General features: G+C 51.0%; 2 protein-coding genes across 10 annotated transcripts in view; both read left to right on the forward strand.

Moving 5' to 3' along the window:
- Positions 1-7332, forward strand: part of KIF17 (kinesin family member 17) — a 71112-nt gene extending 63780 nt beyond the window's left edge. For 3 of the 9 annotated variants that reach the window (XM_074306005.1, XM_074306006.1, XM_074306009.1), the window contains 3 exons: positions 3368-3488; positions 6456-6620; positions 6966-7332. In XM_074306005.1, coding sequence (XP_074162106.1) covers positions 3368-3488; positions 6456-6620; positions 6966-6970 — 291 coding nt within the window. In that variant the 3' untranslated portion in view covers positions 6971-7332. Of the gene's footprint in view, positions 1-3367; positions 3489-6455 lie in introns of all 9 variants that reach the window. The other 6 variants (XM_074306007.1, XM_074306008.1, XM_074306001.1 and 3 more) reach the window with 3 other exon arrangements.
- Positions 7333-8569: 1237 nt separating this feature from the next.
- Positions 8570-14551, forward strand: DDOST (dolichyl-diphosphooligosaccharide--protein glycosyltransferase non-catalytic subunit). Its single transcript, XM_074306025.1, has 11 exons — positions 8570-8861; positions 10204-10314; positions 10714-10800; positions 11645-11748; positions 11881-11975; positions 12260-12353; positions 12696-12844; positions 13184-13331; positions 13539-13659; positions 14010-14116; positions 14220-14551. Exons 1-11 carry the CDS (start codon positions 8657-8659, stop codon positions 14367-14369), a joined length of 1371 nt encoding a protein of 456 aa, XP_074162126.1. The 5' UTR covers positions 8570-8656; the 3' UTR covers positions 14370-14551.
- Positions 14552-14902: the final 351 nt, after the last annotated feature.

Raw genomic sequence — 14902 nt, forward strand, 5'->3', positions numbered from 1 at the left:
GGGAGGAACCCTAGAACAGAAAATGTAAGAACTGGGAGGGTTCTTTTACAATGGAGAATATTGGAGCTGGGAAGGAACTTAAAACAAAGAATATTAAAACTTTAGAGTAATGTTAGATTATATAGAATATATAAGTTATTAAGGGGACATAAAAGATAATAAGCCTTTAGATTCAGTCTTTCCATCTGGAGGAGCTTGAAGATTGCCATCTTTACATCCCAGTACTCCCACCTCTTACCTCCTACACGAATGAGTAAGGACTATATTTGGGTTGACCTAACTTTATATTCTTATCCTTCACATTAATTTACAGTTATATTAACATGGAATTTATGAAGCTAAAGTTGACCATTCTTCCTATTAGCTCCTCTGAACCATGTTTGAAGGATGATTCATTTTCAATAATTTGTTGTTAATTGGCACCCTTAATGGATCCATGATTTTATCAGCATTGGGATTTTCTCCCTCAGTACAGATGGCAACCTGTCCATTCCAACAAGATTCTTGTATTCATTTTAACATTGAAAATTTCCACAGAGGGCCAACCCATTTAGCCAGAAGACTTCTTCTGGCTTTTAAAAACCTCTGGGGCTGGGGGCCCATTCCTTGTATCAGTTCTGAGCCTTGGTGAGTTATATAGTGACTGGGATTTTCCATCAAGTTTGGTATTATTATGGTGATCCTGAGCTTGTCTAAGAGAGGTAAACTAGCCCATATCATAAACAGAGCAGATCAAGGCTCTCATGCCCATCAGTAGTGAGGTGATTTGAACTCATCCCTGGACTTCCCTGAGGAACATGAAGAGAATCAGTTTAAAAATATTAAAAAATGAGTCAGCTAGGCAGTGCAGTATATAGAGCACCAGACCTGAAGTCAGGACAATCTGAGTTCAAATATGACTCAGACCTTTAATTACTTCCTAGCTGTGTGACCCTGGGAAAGTCACTTAACCCCAATTGCCTCAGGGGAAATATATATAGATACAAAATAAAACAAACCCCTCAAGGTACTATTGCTACACTTAAGCTGATCTTTTGTTGCTGTTAATTTTCACTATATTACCTGCCTATCTTCCTTTCTAGTCATATTTGCCCTTTGGATTGTCTATTACAGAATTTCTTAAGCATATAACACCATGGGTAACATGTATATATGGATCTTTAAAGACACGTTTTAGTCAGTGCAACTCACAGACCCTAAGATGTCTTAGTAATTAATCACTTAGTCAATAATCCATTTTGTGAAATGAAAAAATTAAATAAACCTGGCATTTGAGTCTCTTCTCCCTTAGCTAAATTTTAAGTCAACAGATATAAAGTCACTCTTATCAATGAACTGAAAACTTTAAAGAGCTGCACATAAATGTTAGCAATAATTATTGTTGTTAGCATCTCACAAAACTCCAGAATCTTAATTGTAGGGGGGAACTCATCAGGTCCTACCCATTCCTGCACAAAAATCCCTTCCATATCATCCCCCCCATGTGACCATCCAATTGCTGCTTGAAGACTTCTGGGGAGGAGGAGCTGCCACCTTCCAAGCAACTCATTCCACTTTGGGACAGCTCTGGCCACTAGGCATCCATTTCAGGGAAAACTTCCTGAAAACCTAAAAATACTTCTTTCTAACTTCTACCCACTGTTCCCAGAACTATCCTCTGGCGCAAGTCTTCCTCCCATTTAACAGACCTTGAAATACTTGATCACAGCTATCACCTTCTGAGTTTTCTCTTCTTCAGGCAAAACGTCTGCAGTTCCTTCAACCTTTCTTCACGTGGCGTGGGTTCCAGGCCTCTCACCAATCGAGCTGCCCTTATTTGGATGCTCTCTACCTTATGAATGGGAGCACAGAACTGAACCTGACACCCCATGTGTGGTCTGTTGAGGGCAGAGAACAGAGGCTCTCTCTCCTCCTTATTTTGGGGAGCAATGCCTTTCTTATCGCAGCCCGAGATTGCATTAGATTTTTGGGCTGTTGCATCCTCCTGCTGATGCATATTGACCTGGGCTTGGGGCACCCGGCATGTGTGGACAGCTTTCTCAGCTTCCCTGTTTAGTGTTGGCCTCATGCCCAGATGGAGATGTGCGTCCAGCTGGGGCCTCTTGGGGCAGTGGAGCCTGGCATTGTTATTTTGGCTAGAGATGGGACAGCAGAGAAGAAATGAACCCTGCCCTCTTCCCAGATCCTAGGGCAGTTTACTTTGCTTGGGTATTAGGACTTGATACAAAAAGAAAAAGATAACTGGCAGTTTAAAGCAATCTAAGGCGAACCCGGATTGGACCAGCATCATAGGAGTTAGGGGAAGTGAGTCAGAGGACAGCATGGGTAAGAAAGACTAGGATAAGAGGAGGTGGGACTGAGATGAATCTTGGAATTATGTGGAGAAGGGGACATGGAGAGGATCGGGGGAGGGGGTGTATATGTAAAGACAAGACAGTATCAAGTGTGCATAGATTGTAGCCAATGTACCTGCCAGAACATGAGGAGGAGGGAACAGAGCTAGAGAGTGTAAGTCCCATGTTCAGGGCAGGTGAAGACTGCTTGAAACCCTTGCTGGAGAGCCCCAGGAACTGTCTGAAAACTGCTGAGGAGGTCAGAGGAGCATAGCTAATGTTCCACATTAGATCTCAGGGGCTGAAGGGGGGCCAGAGGCTCCCAGGGCTGGGCTGGAACACATATTCTTCAGCTGGAGAGATGAGGAAGAACCTGGTACAGCAAAAGTATATAGGGGACAGTGGAGAGAAAAGATGGGAGCAGTGGATCCACTACTGGGCCTGGAGTCTGGAAGGCTTGAGTTTAGATGTGGGCTCAGGCACAGATTGTGATTCTGGGCAAGTCACTTACCCTGTCTGTCTCAATTTCCTCAAATATAAAATAGAATAGCACTCATCTCTGAAGGTGGTTGTGGGGATCAAATGAGATATAGGTAAAGCACTTAACATGGTGCCTGGCACATAATAGCTGCCACGTATGCTAGCAATTATTATTATTGTTGTTGTTGCTGTTACTGGATGGACAGTGATTGGAGTTGGTAGCTGCAGGAGCAGAGGTGGATTTGGGATGGGAGAAACTAGTATTGGTATAAAGTACAAAGACTGGGGAAGCCTTAGGAGTGACCAGACTTGTATCTTACACCTATTTATGGCCCTTAATAGCTGCATGAAACAACTCTTCTGGGACTCAGTTTCCTCATCTCTAAAATAGGATTAATAATTCCTGCCCTAACTACATAAGGAAAATGCTTTGTAAAGGCTACAGCGATAGAGCAAGGAGAGCTTTGTAGGTGGACATTGGTGAGAATGGGATGGGGGTGGGGTGAGATTAGAACCTCCAAGGAGTTTGGCCTTATGGGCTTTGGTTATCCCAGCAGGAAGAAGATCGCTATAAGCTCATGCTGAACAGGAGTGACAGTGAAAATATTGCCAGCAACTATTTCCGATCTAAACGGGCCAGCCAGATCCTCAGCACAGATCCAATGAAGAGCCTGGGTAAGTGCTGCCTTTCATTTTCTTCTGCTCCTCAATTCACAGCCCAGCTGAAAAGGTCCAGCTAGAACTGACAGACTATCCTGACATCCTTGGAGGGCAGAGAGGAGGGGAAGAAAAGGCAGTTCTCCATGGAATCTTGCTCCCTTATCTTGGAAGTTCACTCTTGGTTTGTGTTTATGAATGCATCTATAAGCCAGACATTGAAGTTACAGAGGCTAAAATGAAATAACCCCTGCTCTCAAGGAACTTACATTCTGTGGTGAGGGAAAGAACATACACATACATACAAAGACACCAATTGGTCAATCAGCAAGCATTTCTTAAGCATCTACTAGGGGCCTGGCACTGTCCAAGGTTCCAAGGATAAAGACAAATGAAGCAAATGACAAAGGAGGGTTCTTGCCCTCAGGGAGCTTACATGCTCTTGGTGAAATAACAAATATGCATATAAATATGTGTAAAATAATTGCAAGTTAATTTGGAAGTAAGAACACTTAACAGGTTGGGGAAAGCAGGGAAATTTTCATGTACAAAGGGATTGGGGCTGAGTCTTGACAGAAGTAAAGGATTCTCCAAAGCAGAAAGGAGGATCTTGCATTTCAGGCAAAGGAGATGCCAATGGCAAAGTCACAGAGATGGAGATGGAATGACATGTCTTTCCTGAAACGGTCTAGAGCTAAAAGAGGCTTTGGTGACCAACTGGCCCAAGCATCTTGTACAGAGGCAGAAATGGATACCCTAAGAGGACAGGTCACAATGGCCACAGGATCTTTAAATGGCATTTCTGGAATGCAAACCCAAATCTTAGTTCAGTAGGGGAGAATCAAAAGTTACTGTGACCAGAAGCTCTTTAATTTCATGTTTCTATAATGAGGAAAATGCTTTGGCAACCCTCAGATACTACAGAAATGGAGATAACAATGATCATTAAGTTATAGTCACCAGGGACAGAGAAACTTAATTTCTTGAGGGCCAGTAATCAAGAGAAAAAAAATATTTATAAAGGGATGGTACAGATGGGTCTTTTAGCTCTGTGGGCAGCTAGGGGGTACAGTGGATAGAGTGCCAAGCCTATAGTCAAGAAACCTCACATTCCTGAGTTCATAGTTGCCTTCAGATACATACAATTGTGTAGCCTTGGCAAGTCCCTTCACCCTGTTTGCCTCAGTTTCCTCAACTATAAAATGAGCAGGAGAAAGAATTGGCAACCCCCTCTGGTATCTTTGCCAAGAAAACCTTAAATAGGGCCATGAAGAGTCAGGCGTGACGGAAATGTGCCTGAACAGCTGCCTGGTTGTGTGACCCCATTGACATGGCTGTTCCTGGCAGTGATGGAGATCACAGCCAACTGCCCACTCCTCTTTTCAAAATCCTTCCATAATATGATCCCTGGTGTTTGCCCCAACATGTGGAGGGCCTTCCTCTTGTCGTTTTAATGTGGTATGGATGCCACTGGAGGGCACAAGCTTTCTGTTATCCCTTGCTCTCCCTCCCTATTCAGTCCACATTCATCTTTTTCTCCAGTCCTACTTTTTTTAGGTGACATTCATTAAACCAGACGTGTCAAATTTGTAGCCCAGCTGTCTGGTATAGCCAGGAACCAGATTAAAAAGGAAATGGGAAATGTTAAAACAAAACAAATAAAAACACAATGTAACAGATAAGTGTTAATTTGTGGTTTTCAAAGTCAACATGTTGTCTATAGGGAGGTGTTTCTACTTGATCTTGATCTTGGTGCTTTAACCTTTTCCTTGCATAATTTCTCACTCCCAATGTTTGTGGAAGCCTTCTCACACCCACTATGCATCTCTTCATTGCCCTATGAGGATTCATCAATGGCAGTTCTTTAGTGTACAAAATAACCCAATGGTTTAAAAGCAAGCAACGTGCATTCTGTTTGTCCATAGCAAGAGGTTAGGAGGGAGAGCAATCTTGGACTTGCATGAGACTGTAGAGGAGTCACCCAACCTCTTTGGGCACATTTCCTCTTATATAAAATGGGCAGATACCAAGGCCAGAAACCCAAATAATCTGGTCTATTACTTTCTGTAATGAGCACCACCTTTCAGTTAGGATATTAACAAACTGAAGTAAAAACCCGGGGGATGTTGAGCCAGTGACAAGTGAATAGACGCCTATGGTCCATGTTGAAGGAACTGGAGAGGTTTGTTTCAGAGAAGAGACCACTGGGAGGAGTTTCTCCACCTCTTGGCTTCTCTGGCTTCCTCCTTCATGCCCAGGAAAAATCCCCTTTCGAGAAAAAGCCTTTGTGGATCCCCCTCAGGTGCTCCATGATGTGCTCCTTGAGAGCAGGCTACCTTTGGCCTTCCGGTCTCCTGGCTGCTTGCTGTGTGCCTGGCACACAGCACATGCTTAATAAATGCTTGCTGACTGACCAAAAATCTATAAATGGCTCTTTCCAGGGGAGTTCTCATTAAGGAGACAAAACCGGGCTGGAGTCTGATTACTTCCCCAACAATGCGGATCACATTGTGGCCCTTGTCCGTGCCCTCCCCGGTGTATCCTGGGGGTCCATCCAGGGCACTGAGGGGCAGGACCCGGCCTTCCTTCCTTTTCCTGGACCTTGTGGAAATGTGTGACTAACAGTAACTATGGTCACACAGGCAAGCGTCTGGCAGCCGCTCGGGTGTGAGCTGTCAGTCAGCATTCCTCCTCGGTCCCAGACCCGGTTAGCTAGGGGACCTGGAAGGAGACGCCGCCATGCTCCCACGCCTGCGTTTCCCATCGGCAGGCTGGGGTGCGCGCCAGTGCCCTGGATGGCAGCCATTTGGCTTGGAGCATTTAGGCTGCGGCAGACTGCTCCGCCCCCCCCCCCCCCCAGCTGAGGACCGCCCCGGGATCTCGGGCTCGGGTCCCAGCAGCAGCGTAGTTTGCGCGGGGAGGCAGGGCCCGAGGGCCACTCCGGGATCCTCATTGGTTTCTTTGTGTCTTCCCCTGTGTCCGCAGCTTACCATAACTCGCCGCCCGGGCTCAACTCCCCCCTCAACAGCGCCTCCTCCATCCTGACACCCATCTCGCCCACCCAGGCCACGGACATGCCCCAGCCTCGGCCCTTCCGCCTCGAGTCCCTGGACATCCCCTTTGCCAAGGCCAAGCGCAAGAAAAGCAAAAGTAACTTTGGCAACGAGCCCCTCTGAGCACCGCCCCCGCCCCACCCTGCCCCGCCCCGCCCCGGGCTGGCTGGCCCCGTCCTGGCCCGGCTGGACTCGGCCTCCCCTCCCCTCCGGGGGGGAGGGGCGGCGAGGGGTGCCAGCCGGCCCCGGGCCGGGGACAGCGCCCGCGGCCTGCGCGCAGCCTGCCCGGCTGGCAGCACTGGGGCCAGAAAGGACTCCTTTGGCTTCATGATACGGATACCTCTCCGCTAACTTAAACAGCACTGTTCTCGCTCCTAAAAAAGGACCCAGCAGTAGCTGTTTTCCTGCCCCCCACTCTCCCCCATTTTGTTTGCACCTGCAGCCTGAGCCCCCCTGAGCACCTGCCAGCCAGTGGTGATCCTGACGGAACTTACCGGACGCCCCTCCCCAAACGCACCACCGCCAAGGGTTTTCTGGGGGGCCACCCTGCAGACCGAGGGCACCCTGGCCCTTTGCACGGATGAGACTGGAAAGCTATTTGACCAGAGGGAGGGAGAGGGTCCTCCTTGGGACTCTCCTGTTGATTGAGCTTTGGATCCCGATGAGAAAAATAAATGGCGCCTACAGATCGATGGTGGGACGAGCCTGGCCTCCCCGGGAGCCGCCCGCTCCGGGTGGGAGCCGGCCCTCCCCGGAGCACACCTGGGAGCTTTCCCATGGAGCTGGCACATTAAACTGCCTCTTTCTGATGAGCTCCCCTGGAGCGACTCCCGTCTCTTTTTGGAGACCCTCTGGGCTCTGCTTTCTCTGGGGCCCGGGGTCTCCGCCCGCCGGGCCTGGAGGCCGGGAGGGGATGGGGGAAGGAGGCTGGACTTGGAGGGCCCGGCTCCAGACCCAGATCTGCCTCCACATCAGCGGTGTGACCTTGACCCGCGCTCGGTGTCGGCAACGTGACCCCTGGGGCCCTGAGCAGCGCTGCGCCTCCCGGGGGGCTCTTCCGGACTCCCACCTCTGCCCCCTCCCGCCTCTCCGTCCCCCTGGTGACCCGGGCGAGGATGCTCTAGCATTTGCATGTCGTCCCCTGCAATGTCGGCTCGCTGCAATGAGAGGGCGAGGGCCCGCGGGCTGCCTCGGGGACTAGGAGTCTTCCCCCTTCACCCGCGCCCTGCGTGGCCCTGGGCAAAAGCCGGGAGGGAGTGACCCTGAGAGCTCCGGGGCTGTGCGTGCCCGGAGTTTCCTCCTGGGAGGAGAGCAGCGGCTGGTATTTCACTTGAAGCACTTGTCGCTCAGTAAAGTCCTGGGCGAGCGTCTCAGTTCTTAGCCTCAAGCCTGGGAACGGGGGCTTTTACTCAAATTCCAAAAGGGGAAACTGAGGTTAAGCGACTCGGAGCAGTTTCTTTCCCCTCTGAGCGGGGGCTGACGGGTCACTTTGGCCTGGGATTGATTCGGGGGATGATGGAGCGGGGGCTGGGAGCGGGAAAACCGGGATCAGGGAATGAAGCCGACCTTGCCCCGAGGCAGGAGGCGACGGCCTGGAAGCCTCCGAGCCGGGGCCCCCAGGCCGCTGACAGCGTGTGACGTCCCGCTCGGGGCCTCGGCCTTCCCGTCTAAAAAGCAGGAACGGCCCGAGCTGGGCTGCGCTCCACGATCCCTGTCAGTACGGAGGTCCGGTAGCGCCCTCGCCCGGGAATGGGGTAGTAGCGCTCAGGCGGGAAGGCTTGGGGGGGGGGGGGGCCGAGGACGCACGGTGTGATGGGAAAGAAAGCTGCTGCCCTTCTGGGGTGGGGCCAAGAGAGAGGCGAGCGTCACTGATTGGTGGTCTCTGTAGAGCTGGCTCATTGGGATTGACGAGTTCGCTAGGAGGCCGGGGCGGGATGTCGTTCGTCCTACCCAATAGGCTTCGAGAATCTTTGTCTTCCCCTTTCGGGAGCGTTCGCTTGCACTGCCAATACACTTCCACCCGGACTTCCGGGAAGCCAAACTGCTTCCGGTGGCCGCTCATGGCGATTGGACGGCTGCAGTCAGAGCACTTCCGGAGCGGCATTCTAGGGGTACTGTAGCGGCAGGAGGAAGATGGAGGCCGGCCCCATGTCAGCCGCTCGCTGGCCCCGCAGAGCCCTCCCCTGCAGGAGGGCTCCGAGTCTGCTGCTCCTGCTCCTGCTGCAGCTGCTGAGCCTCGACAGCGCCAGCGCCAGCGCCGGATCCCGCCGCACTCTCGTGCTGCTGGAGAACGTCAACTTGCGCGAGACCCACTCGCTGTTCTTCCGGAGCTTAGCGGGTGAGAGGGCGGAGGGCGTGTGCTGGGGGGCTGGGGGGGCTGGGGGGACAGGAGGCCTTGGGGCGGGCCGAGCAGAGTCCTGCCTTAGGGGCGGGGAGAGGCGGTTTGGGAGGGGCTGGGGGAGTGAAAGGGTTGGGGGGGAGTCTCAGGGCTGGCGGGGTTGGGGCCGGCCCGGGGCGAGGGGAGGACCACTTGTGGAGTGCTCCCCCGCTCTCCTTCAGGGCGGCTCAGTGGGTAGAGGCCGGAGTTCCCATGCGCCTCAGAGCCTGACTAGCGGAGAGACCCCGGGCAAGTCCCCTAGCCCCGCCTGCCGCGGCTTCTTCCTCTGTAGAAGGGCTGGGGGAGAGATGGCCGGCGCTCCAGGATCAGCCTAGAAAGCCCCGGACGGGCTCGCGAAGCCTCGTCATCCCTCTGTGTCCCTTTCGCGGGCCGGAGCCTGTAGGGCCAGTCATCCTGTTCTTGGCCCGCGCCCTGCGCTTGGCGGGAACTTGCCCGGTCGTAGGGGGGTCTGACCCTCCAGCCACCTGGGGCTCTCCTGGCGGAGAACTTGGAGGCTTTTGCCTTTTCCTTCTCCAGAGCATTTTACGGACGGGCAAGTGACTTACCGGGGTGACCCCCCCTCCCCCGTGAGTGTCCGAGGAGGGTCTCCGCTGGGGTCCATGGGGGCGTGCTGACTGCGGCCTGGGCGCCCCGGGACTTGGGACTGAGCCAGACCTCAAAGGGAGCCGGCCCAGCGGTTTTTTATGGAGAGGGAACCGGGCCTGAGGCTGGAACCAGAGGGCATCCCCACCCACTCCTGTGCCCAGGATGCGTGGGCGCCGGCTGTGTGTGAAGTGGGCACGGGCTGCGCTGGGGGGCACCTGCCTGGCGGTGACCTGGCAGGCCTCAAACCTCTTCCCTCCCCTCCCCCTAGACCCTGCAGCCTGACCCTGTGGGAATCTGTGTCGTTCTGTGTCTGTCCTTAGCTTCTGTTAACGAATGCTGTGGCAAGATAAAAAAACGAGAGTGTGCTGTGAGGCACGGCAGAGGAAGGCCTTGGTTAACTCAGAGAGGTCGTGTCTGTGGGGAATGGAGGCCTTTCAATAACGAAGCACCCACAGGGGCTTCGAGGAGGAAAGCATAGTGACCATCCTGGTGGCATGGCTGTCCGGAAGGGGGAGGGCAGTAACGAGTTACTGCCATAAATGCACTTGTGCCATCCGAGGCCTGGGTGCCCCCCCCCATCGGGGAGTGGCGGTGGTGGCCTTTAAGTGCCTCAGGCCAGAGGAGCCCGCCCCCTCCCCCTGCTCTTGGTGCTCCCTGTGGCTGCCGTGGCCTCAGCCGGCACCTCCTCCTCTTGCAGACCGAGGCTTTGACCTCACCTACAGGACTGCCGATGACCCCAGCCTTTCCCTCATTAAGTACGGGGAGTTCCTGTATGACAATCTGATCATCTTCTCTCCTTCTGTGGAAGGTAAGTGTGGCCTTGGAGACAGGCCCAGGCGGCCCAGGCTGCCGCTCCCTCCGAGGAGCCTTCTCACCTGCTGTGGGGAGGCCGGGATCCAGAGCCAGGGCGGGCGTACGCCGTGTGTTCTCGTGACCTCCCACATTCGCCATCACGTTGCCGTGCGTGGCGATGCCCTGTGTGTAATGTCAGGGATGGAAGCAGGTTGGACCACGTGGGGGGCGAGGTGGGAAAAGAAGGGAAAGGGCTGCAGGGAGGGGAAGGTGTTTAGTTTGCTTCCGAGGTAGAGTGGGGTTAGATAGCACTTCCTGGAGTAGCTGGTGCCCAGGCTGGGCCCTCCACATTTCCAGTCTTCTTTGTGGGGCAGAAGCCTTGAGTGACTCGTTGTCCCTTGGTGATTTCTTTCAGATTTTGGAGGCAACATTAATGTAGAGACCATCAGTTCTTTTATTGATGGAGGTGGCAGTGTCCTGGTAGCTGCCAGCTCAGACATCGGTGAGTACAGCCTTTCCTTGAATTCAAGGCAAGAATACTTTTCACTTTCTCCCCTCACAAATACAGACTGCTTTGGCAGCATTGGAGGCGGGGAGGGCCCTTCAACGGGGAAGCTGTGGAAAGACTCCGCTGAGATGGGTTTGATCTCAAGGTGGGTGTGTAGATAGTGGGGTCAGATGCCCAGGAAGGAAAAGGAGCAAGATTTGACAGCAAGTTGCATATGAGGATGGAGGAAAATGAATCAGGAAAGTTTCTGAGGTTGTGAACTTTGGTAACTAAAAGAAGTGGATTTAGGGAGACACCTAATGATTTCACCCAGGAGGAGGAAATCTTACTGGGAGATGCTTCAGGTCACTAGAAAGATAAGGACTAAGAGAAGGTCATTGGTGACCTCAGAGAAAAAACATGAAATGTTGGGGACAGAGTATCATGCGAGAAATGAGAAAAGGCCACTTTTTCTAGGAGTTTGGCTGTGAGAAGGAGCAATACACACCAGCAGCTTGAAGGGAGGGATAGGGTCAAGAATGGGAGAGATAGAGGAGGCAGTGGATAAAAATGAGGAAGTATGATCAAAGACTAAGCTCCAGAGGAAAGAGGGATGAAATGCACAGGTGAAAGGGTTGGCTTTTGCAAGAAGTCGGGAGTCATTATCTGTTTGAGCCTGGAGCAAAGGTAGCGATGTGGAGGGGATTGAAACCTTGACTTTTAAACTTTTGGGCCCTTCATTGTGATGTTGGGGCTGACAGGCAGACAGTGGAAAATGCCACACAAAACTTGTTTCCTTTTGGTCCCCATCCTTACTTGTAGTAAAGGCAACGCTGGGAATTTCCTGGTCTGTTTGCAGGTGACCCACTGAGGGAGCTGGGCAGTGAGTGTGGGATTGAATTTGATGAGGAGAAAACAGCTGTTATTGACCATCATAATTATGACATCTCTGACCCTGGAGAGGTAAGAACTGAGCCTTCCTGATTCACCGACAAGAAGGCAGAGCTAGGGTGGAGGAGGGTTGTGGGGGGAGCATCACTGCCCAGGAGGCGCCTTCTCTTTATGGTCTCTGCCTTTGGCCTCTGTTCCTTGCAGCACACACTCATTGTGGCGGACACCGAAAATCTCCTCAAGGCCCCGACCATTGTAGGAAGAACATCCCTTAATCCTATTCTGTTTCGGGGTGTTGGGTAAGTGATCCAGCAAAAGCCAGCAGAGACCTCCATGAATTGGAAGGCCAGGTGTTACTTTTTCCTTCCCACAGGAAAATGGCAGGCATTTTCCCTGGGTACAAAACAAAATTCAATTTTTTTGGCCACTGGTTTGCCCCATGAGCATGAGAATGTTTATTATTGGGAATTAAACTTTTTCCTAGGAGAGAAAGTGGCTTAATTGTTTAATTATTCCAGATGCTACCTGCTTACCTCAGCATTGGGGCACATCTAAATGCCAGGCTTCTTTTTTACTTCTACAGGATGGTTGCTGACCCTGATAACCCTCTGGTGCTGGATATTCTGACAGGCTCTTCTGCTTCATATTCCTTTTTCCCTGATAAACCCATCACACAGGTGAGTGCCCCCAGGAACATTTCTGATTCTAATGCTGTCCTTAGGAGGCTTCACAATAACAGCCCTTGGGTCTGGTGACAGGTGACATGACTTTCCAGGGGCAGAATTTGGATGAGGACATAAGACCTCGAGGATGGTGAACTTCAAAAGCTGGGGTGCTGGGTACAAGTGGGAGGACCTGTCAGGAAGTTAGGGTCAACTTGGGTTTCGAGGTAGGCCATGCTGTGAATGCATCCACATGTAGGAACTTAAGATCTGCATACTCAGAATGAACTAATAGCAGCCCAGTGTTTGGGCCAGGGCTCAAGATAACAAGACGCTGACTTGATCCTGTTTTGTTAGTATCCCCATGCCGTGGGGAAGAACACCCTCCTGATTGCAGGACTCCAGGCTCGGAATAACGCCCGAGTCATCTTCAGCGGCTCCTTGGACTTCTTCAGTGATGCTTTTTTTAATTCTGCAGTGCAGAAAGCCAGCCCTGGCTCCCAGAGGTAAGGCCCAGGATGGGAGGGGAGGCTCGACTGTTCTGAGATTGGCCCATGGATCATTAAGTAATTTTCTTTCATGTGATATAGAACTAGCAACATCAAAAGTTTATTCCTGGTTTTAAAAGATGCCAGTGGGAGAGAGTAGATGGCAACCTCTCGGTGGGTCTTTTTCTCTTCCAAATATGGCTGGTTAGGTCTTCAGTGAAACCTTTGAGGTTTCACTGTTTGACTCTGCTAAGTCATTCCACCTTCACTGAGAGTTGTCCAGATGTCTCTGGAAAAGCTGGGCCTTGGGGCTGCCTGGTCATACTATTTCTCATCTCTCTCGTCTTTCTTACCCAGGTACTCCCAAACAGGCAACTATGAGTTGGCAGTTGCCTTGTCCAGATGGGTGTTCAAGGAGGAGGGTGTCCTTCGGGTAGGGGCTGTGTCTCATCATCGAGTAGGAGAGAAAGCCCCACCCAATGCTTATACTGTCACAGACCTGGTGGTAAGGACTTCCTGGGGCCAGGGGGCAAACTTGGGGATGGGGAAAGAGGAAATCTCAATATGCTTGAGAGATGTCCTTTGTAGGAGAGGGCTGACTTATCTGGACATGACTATTTGTAGGCGTTTTCAATAGACGTCATGGGGGAAGGAGGGAGGTTAGACCAGTGACCTGCTAAATGACTGTGGCCTTTTATGTCTTGTACCTTAGGAGTACAGCATTGTGATTGAGAAACTTTCAGAAGGCAAATGGGTCCCCTTTGATGGGGATGACATTCAGCTGGAGTTTGTCCGGATTGATCCATTTGTGAGGACTTTCTTGAAGAGGAAGGGTAAGTCTCCATGGCAGAGACAAGCCTGACTTCCTCTCCCTTGTCAAGCAGGATTGGTGCCAGAGGTTTTATCAGCTCTGCAGTTGTTATTTTTTATTTAGCCATAGTCACTTTGACACCCTATCTGGATCCCAAAATGCTGAAATAATGTGGGAAGGGAAATGCAGACAACAGGACTAGTACCTATCCCCAATAGGTAATCTAAGTACTCTAGAAACATATTAAGATTTAGGAGTGAGATTAGGTTCAAATTCTGGCTCTGACCCTCCCTAATTGGGTGGGCTGCCTTGTCTTGGGATTAGTAGGATGTCCTTTTGAGTTCTCCTCTTGATATAGTTGGACTTTCCTAGGTGGCAAATACAGTGTCCAATTCAAGCTACCAGATGTCTATGGAGTATTCCAGTTCAAAGTGGATTATAACCGATTGGGCTACACTCACTTATACTCCTCTACTCAGGTGAGCATTCGAGGGCTCAGGGAGGGGAAGCGGTTTGTTTGCTGAGCATATCTGCTCATCTAGCCAAGGGGCCTGGACTACCTGTTCCCTCTCTCTCTTACAGGTCTCTGTGCGCCCACTCCAGCACACACAGTATGAGCGATTCATCCCCTCAGCTTTCCCTTATTACGCAAGTGCTTTCTCCATGATGGTTGGGCTCTTCCTCTTTAGCGCTGTCTTTTTACACATGAAGGAGAAAGAAAAATCTGATTGATGGAGGCTTGGAGCCCTATGGGCTGTAGGTTTGGCAGCTGTGGGTGGCCTGGACCAGCCTCACTTCTCTGAGAGACAGTTATTAGGGTGGAGGGATTCTTCTCTGGCATCTCTGCTCCAGGGTCTTTAGTGGCTGCAGCCACCCATTCCCACTTGTGAAATAAAAAATGGTTATTGCCCCAACTGGTTACTCATCCATGTTAAAAAACAAAACAAAACAAGCCAGTCACTCAGTAAGAACCTAAGAGCCTATACTCAGGACAATCTTGCCCAGTTGGCCTGTACCAGATCACTAAAAATCTTATTAGGGCAATGATTTCTTTAAGTATCATTTAAATGATACAAGTTAGTAGCTACTTCAGATACATGTTTACATGTTTAATTATAGTAGCTAATTCAGATACATGGGTTGCATACAGATTTTTTCTATCTAAAAGTTTTGGCTCTTGTTCCTGGGTATTATAACTGTTCTTGCTCCCGTTTTATGCTTAAAGTTAAAGGGTTTTTGTAGCGTGTCAAAAATCATCAAAACCA

This window comes from Sminthopsis crassicaudata, chromosome 3, assembly GCF_048593235.1.
Source record: "Sminthopsis crassicaudata isolate SCR6 chromosome 3, ASM4859323v1, whole genome shotgun sequence".
Lineage (NCBI taxonomy): Eukaryota > Metazoa > Chordata > Mammalia > Dasyuromorphia > Dasyuridae > Sminthopsis > Sminthopsis crassicaudata.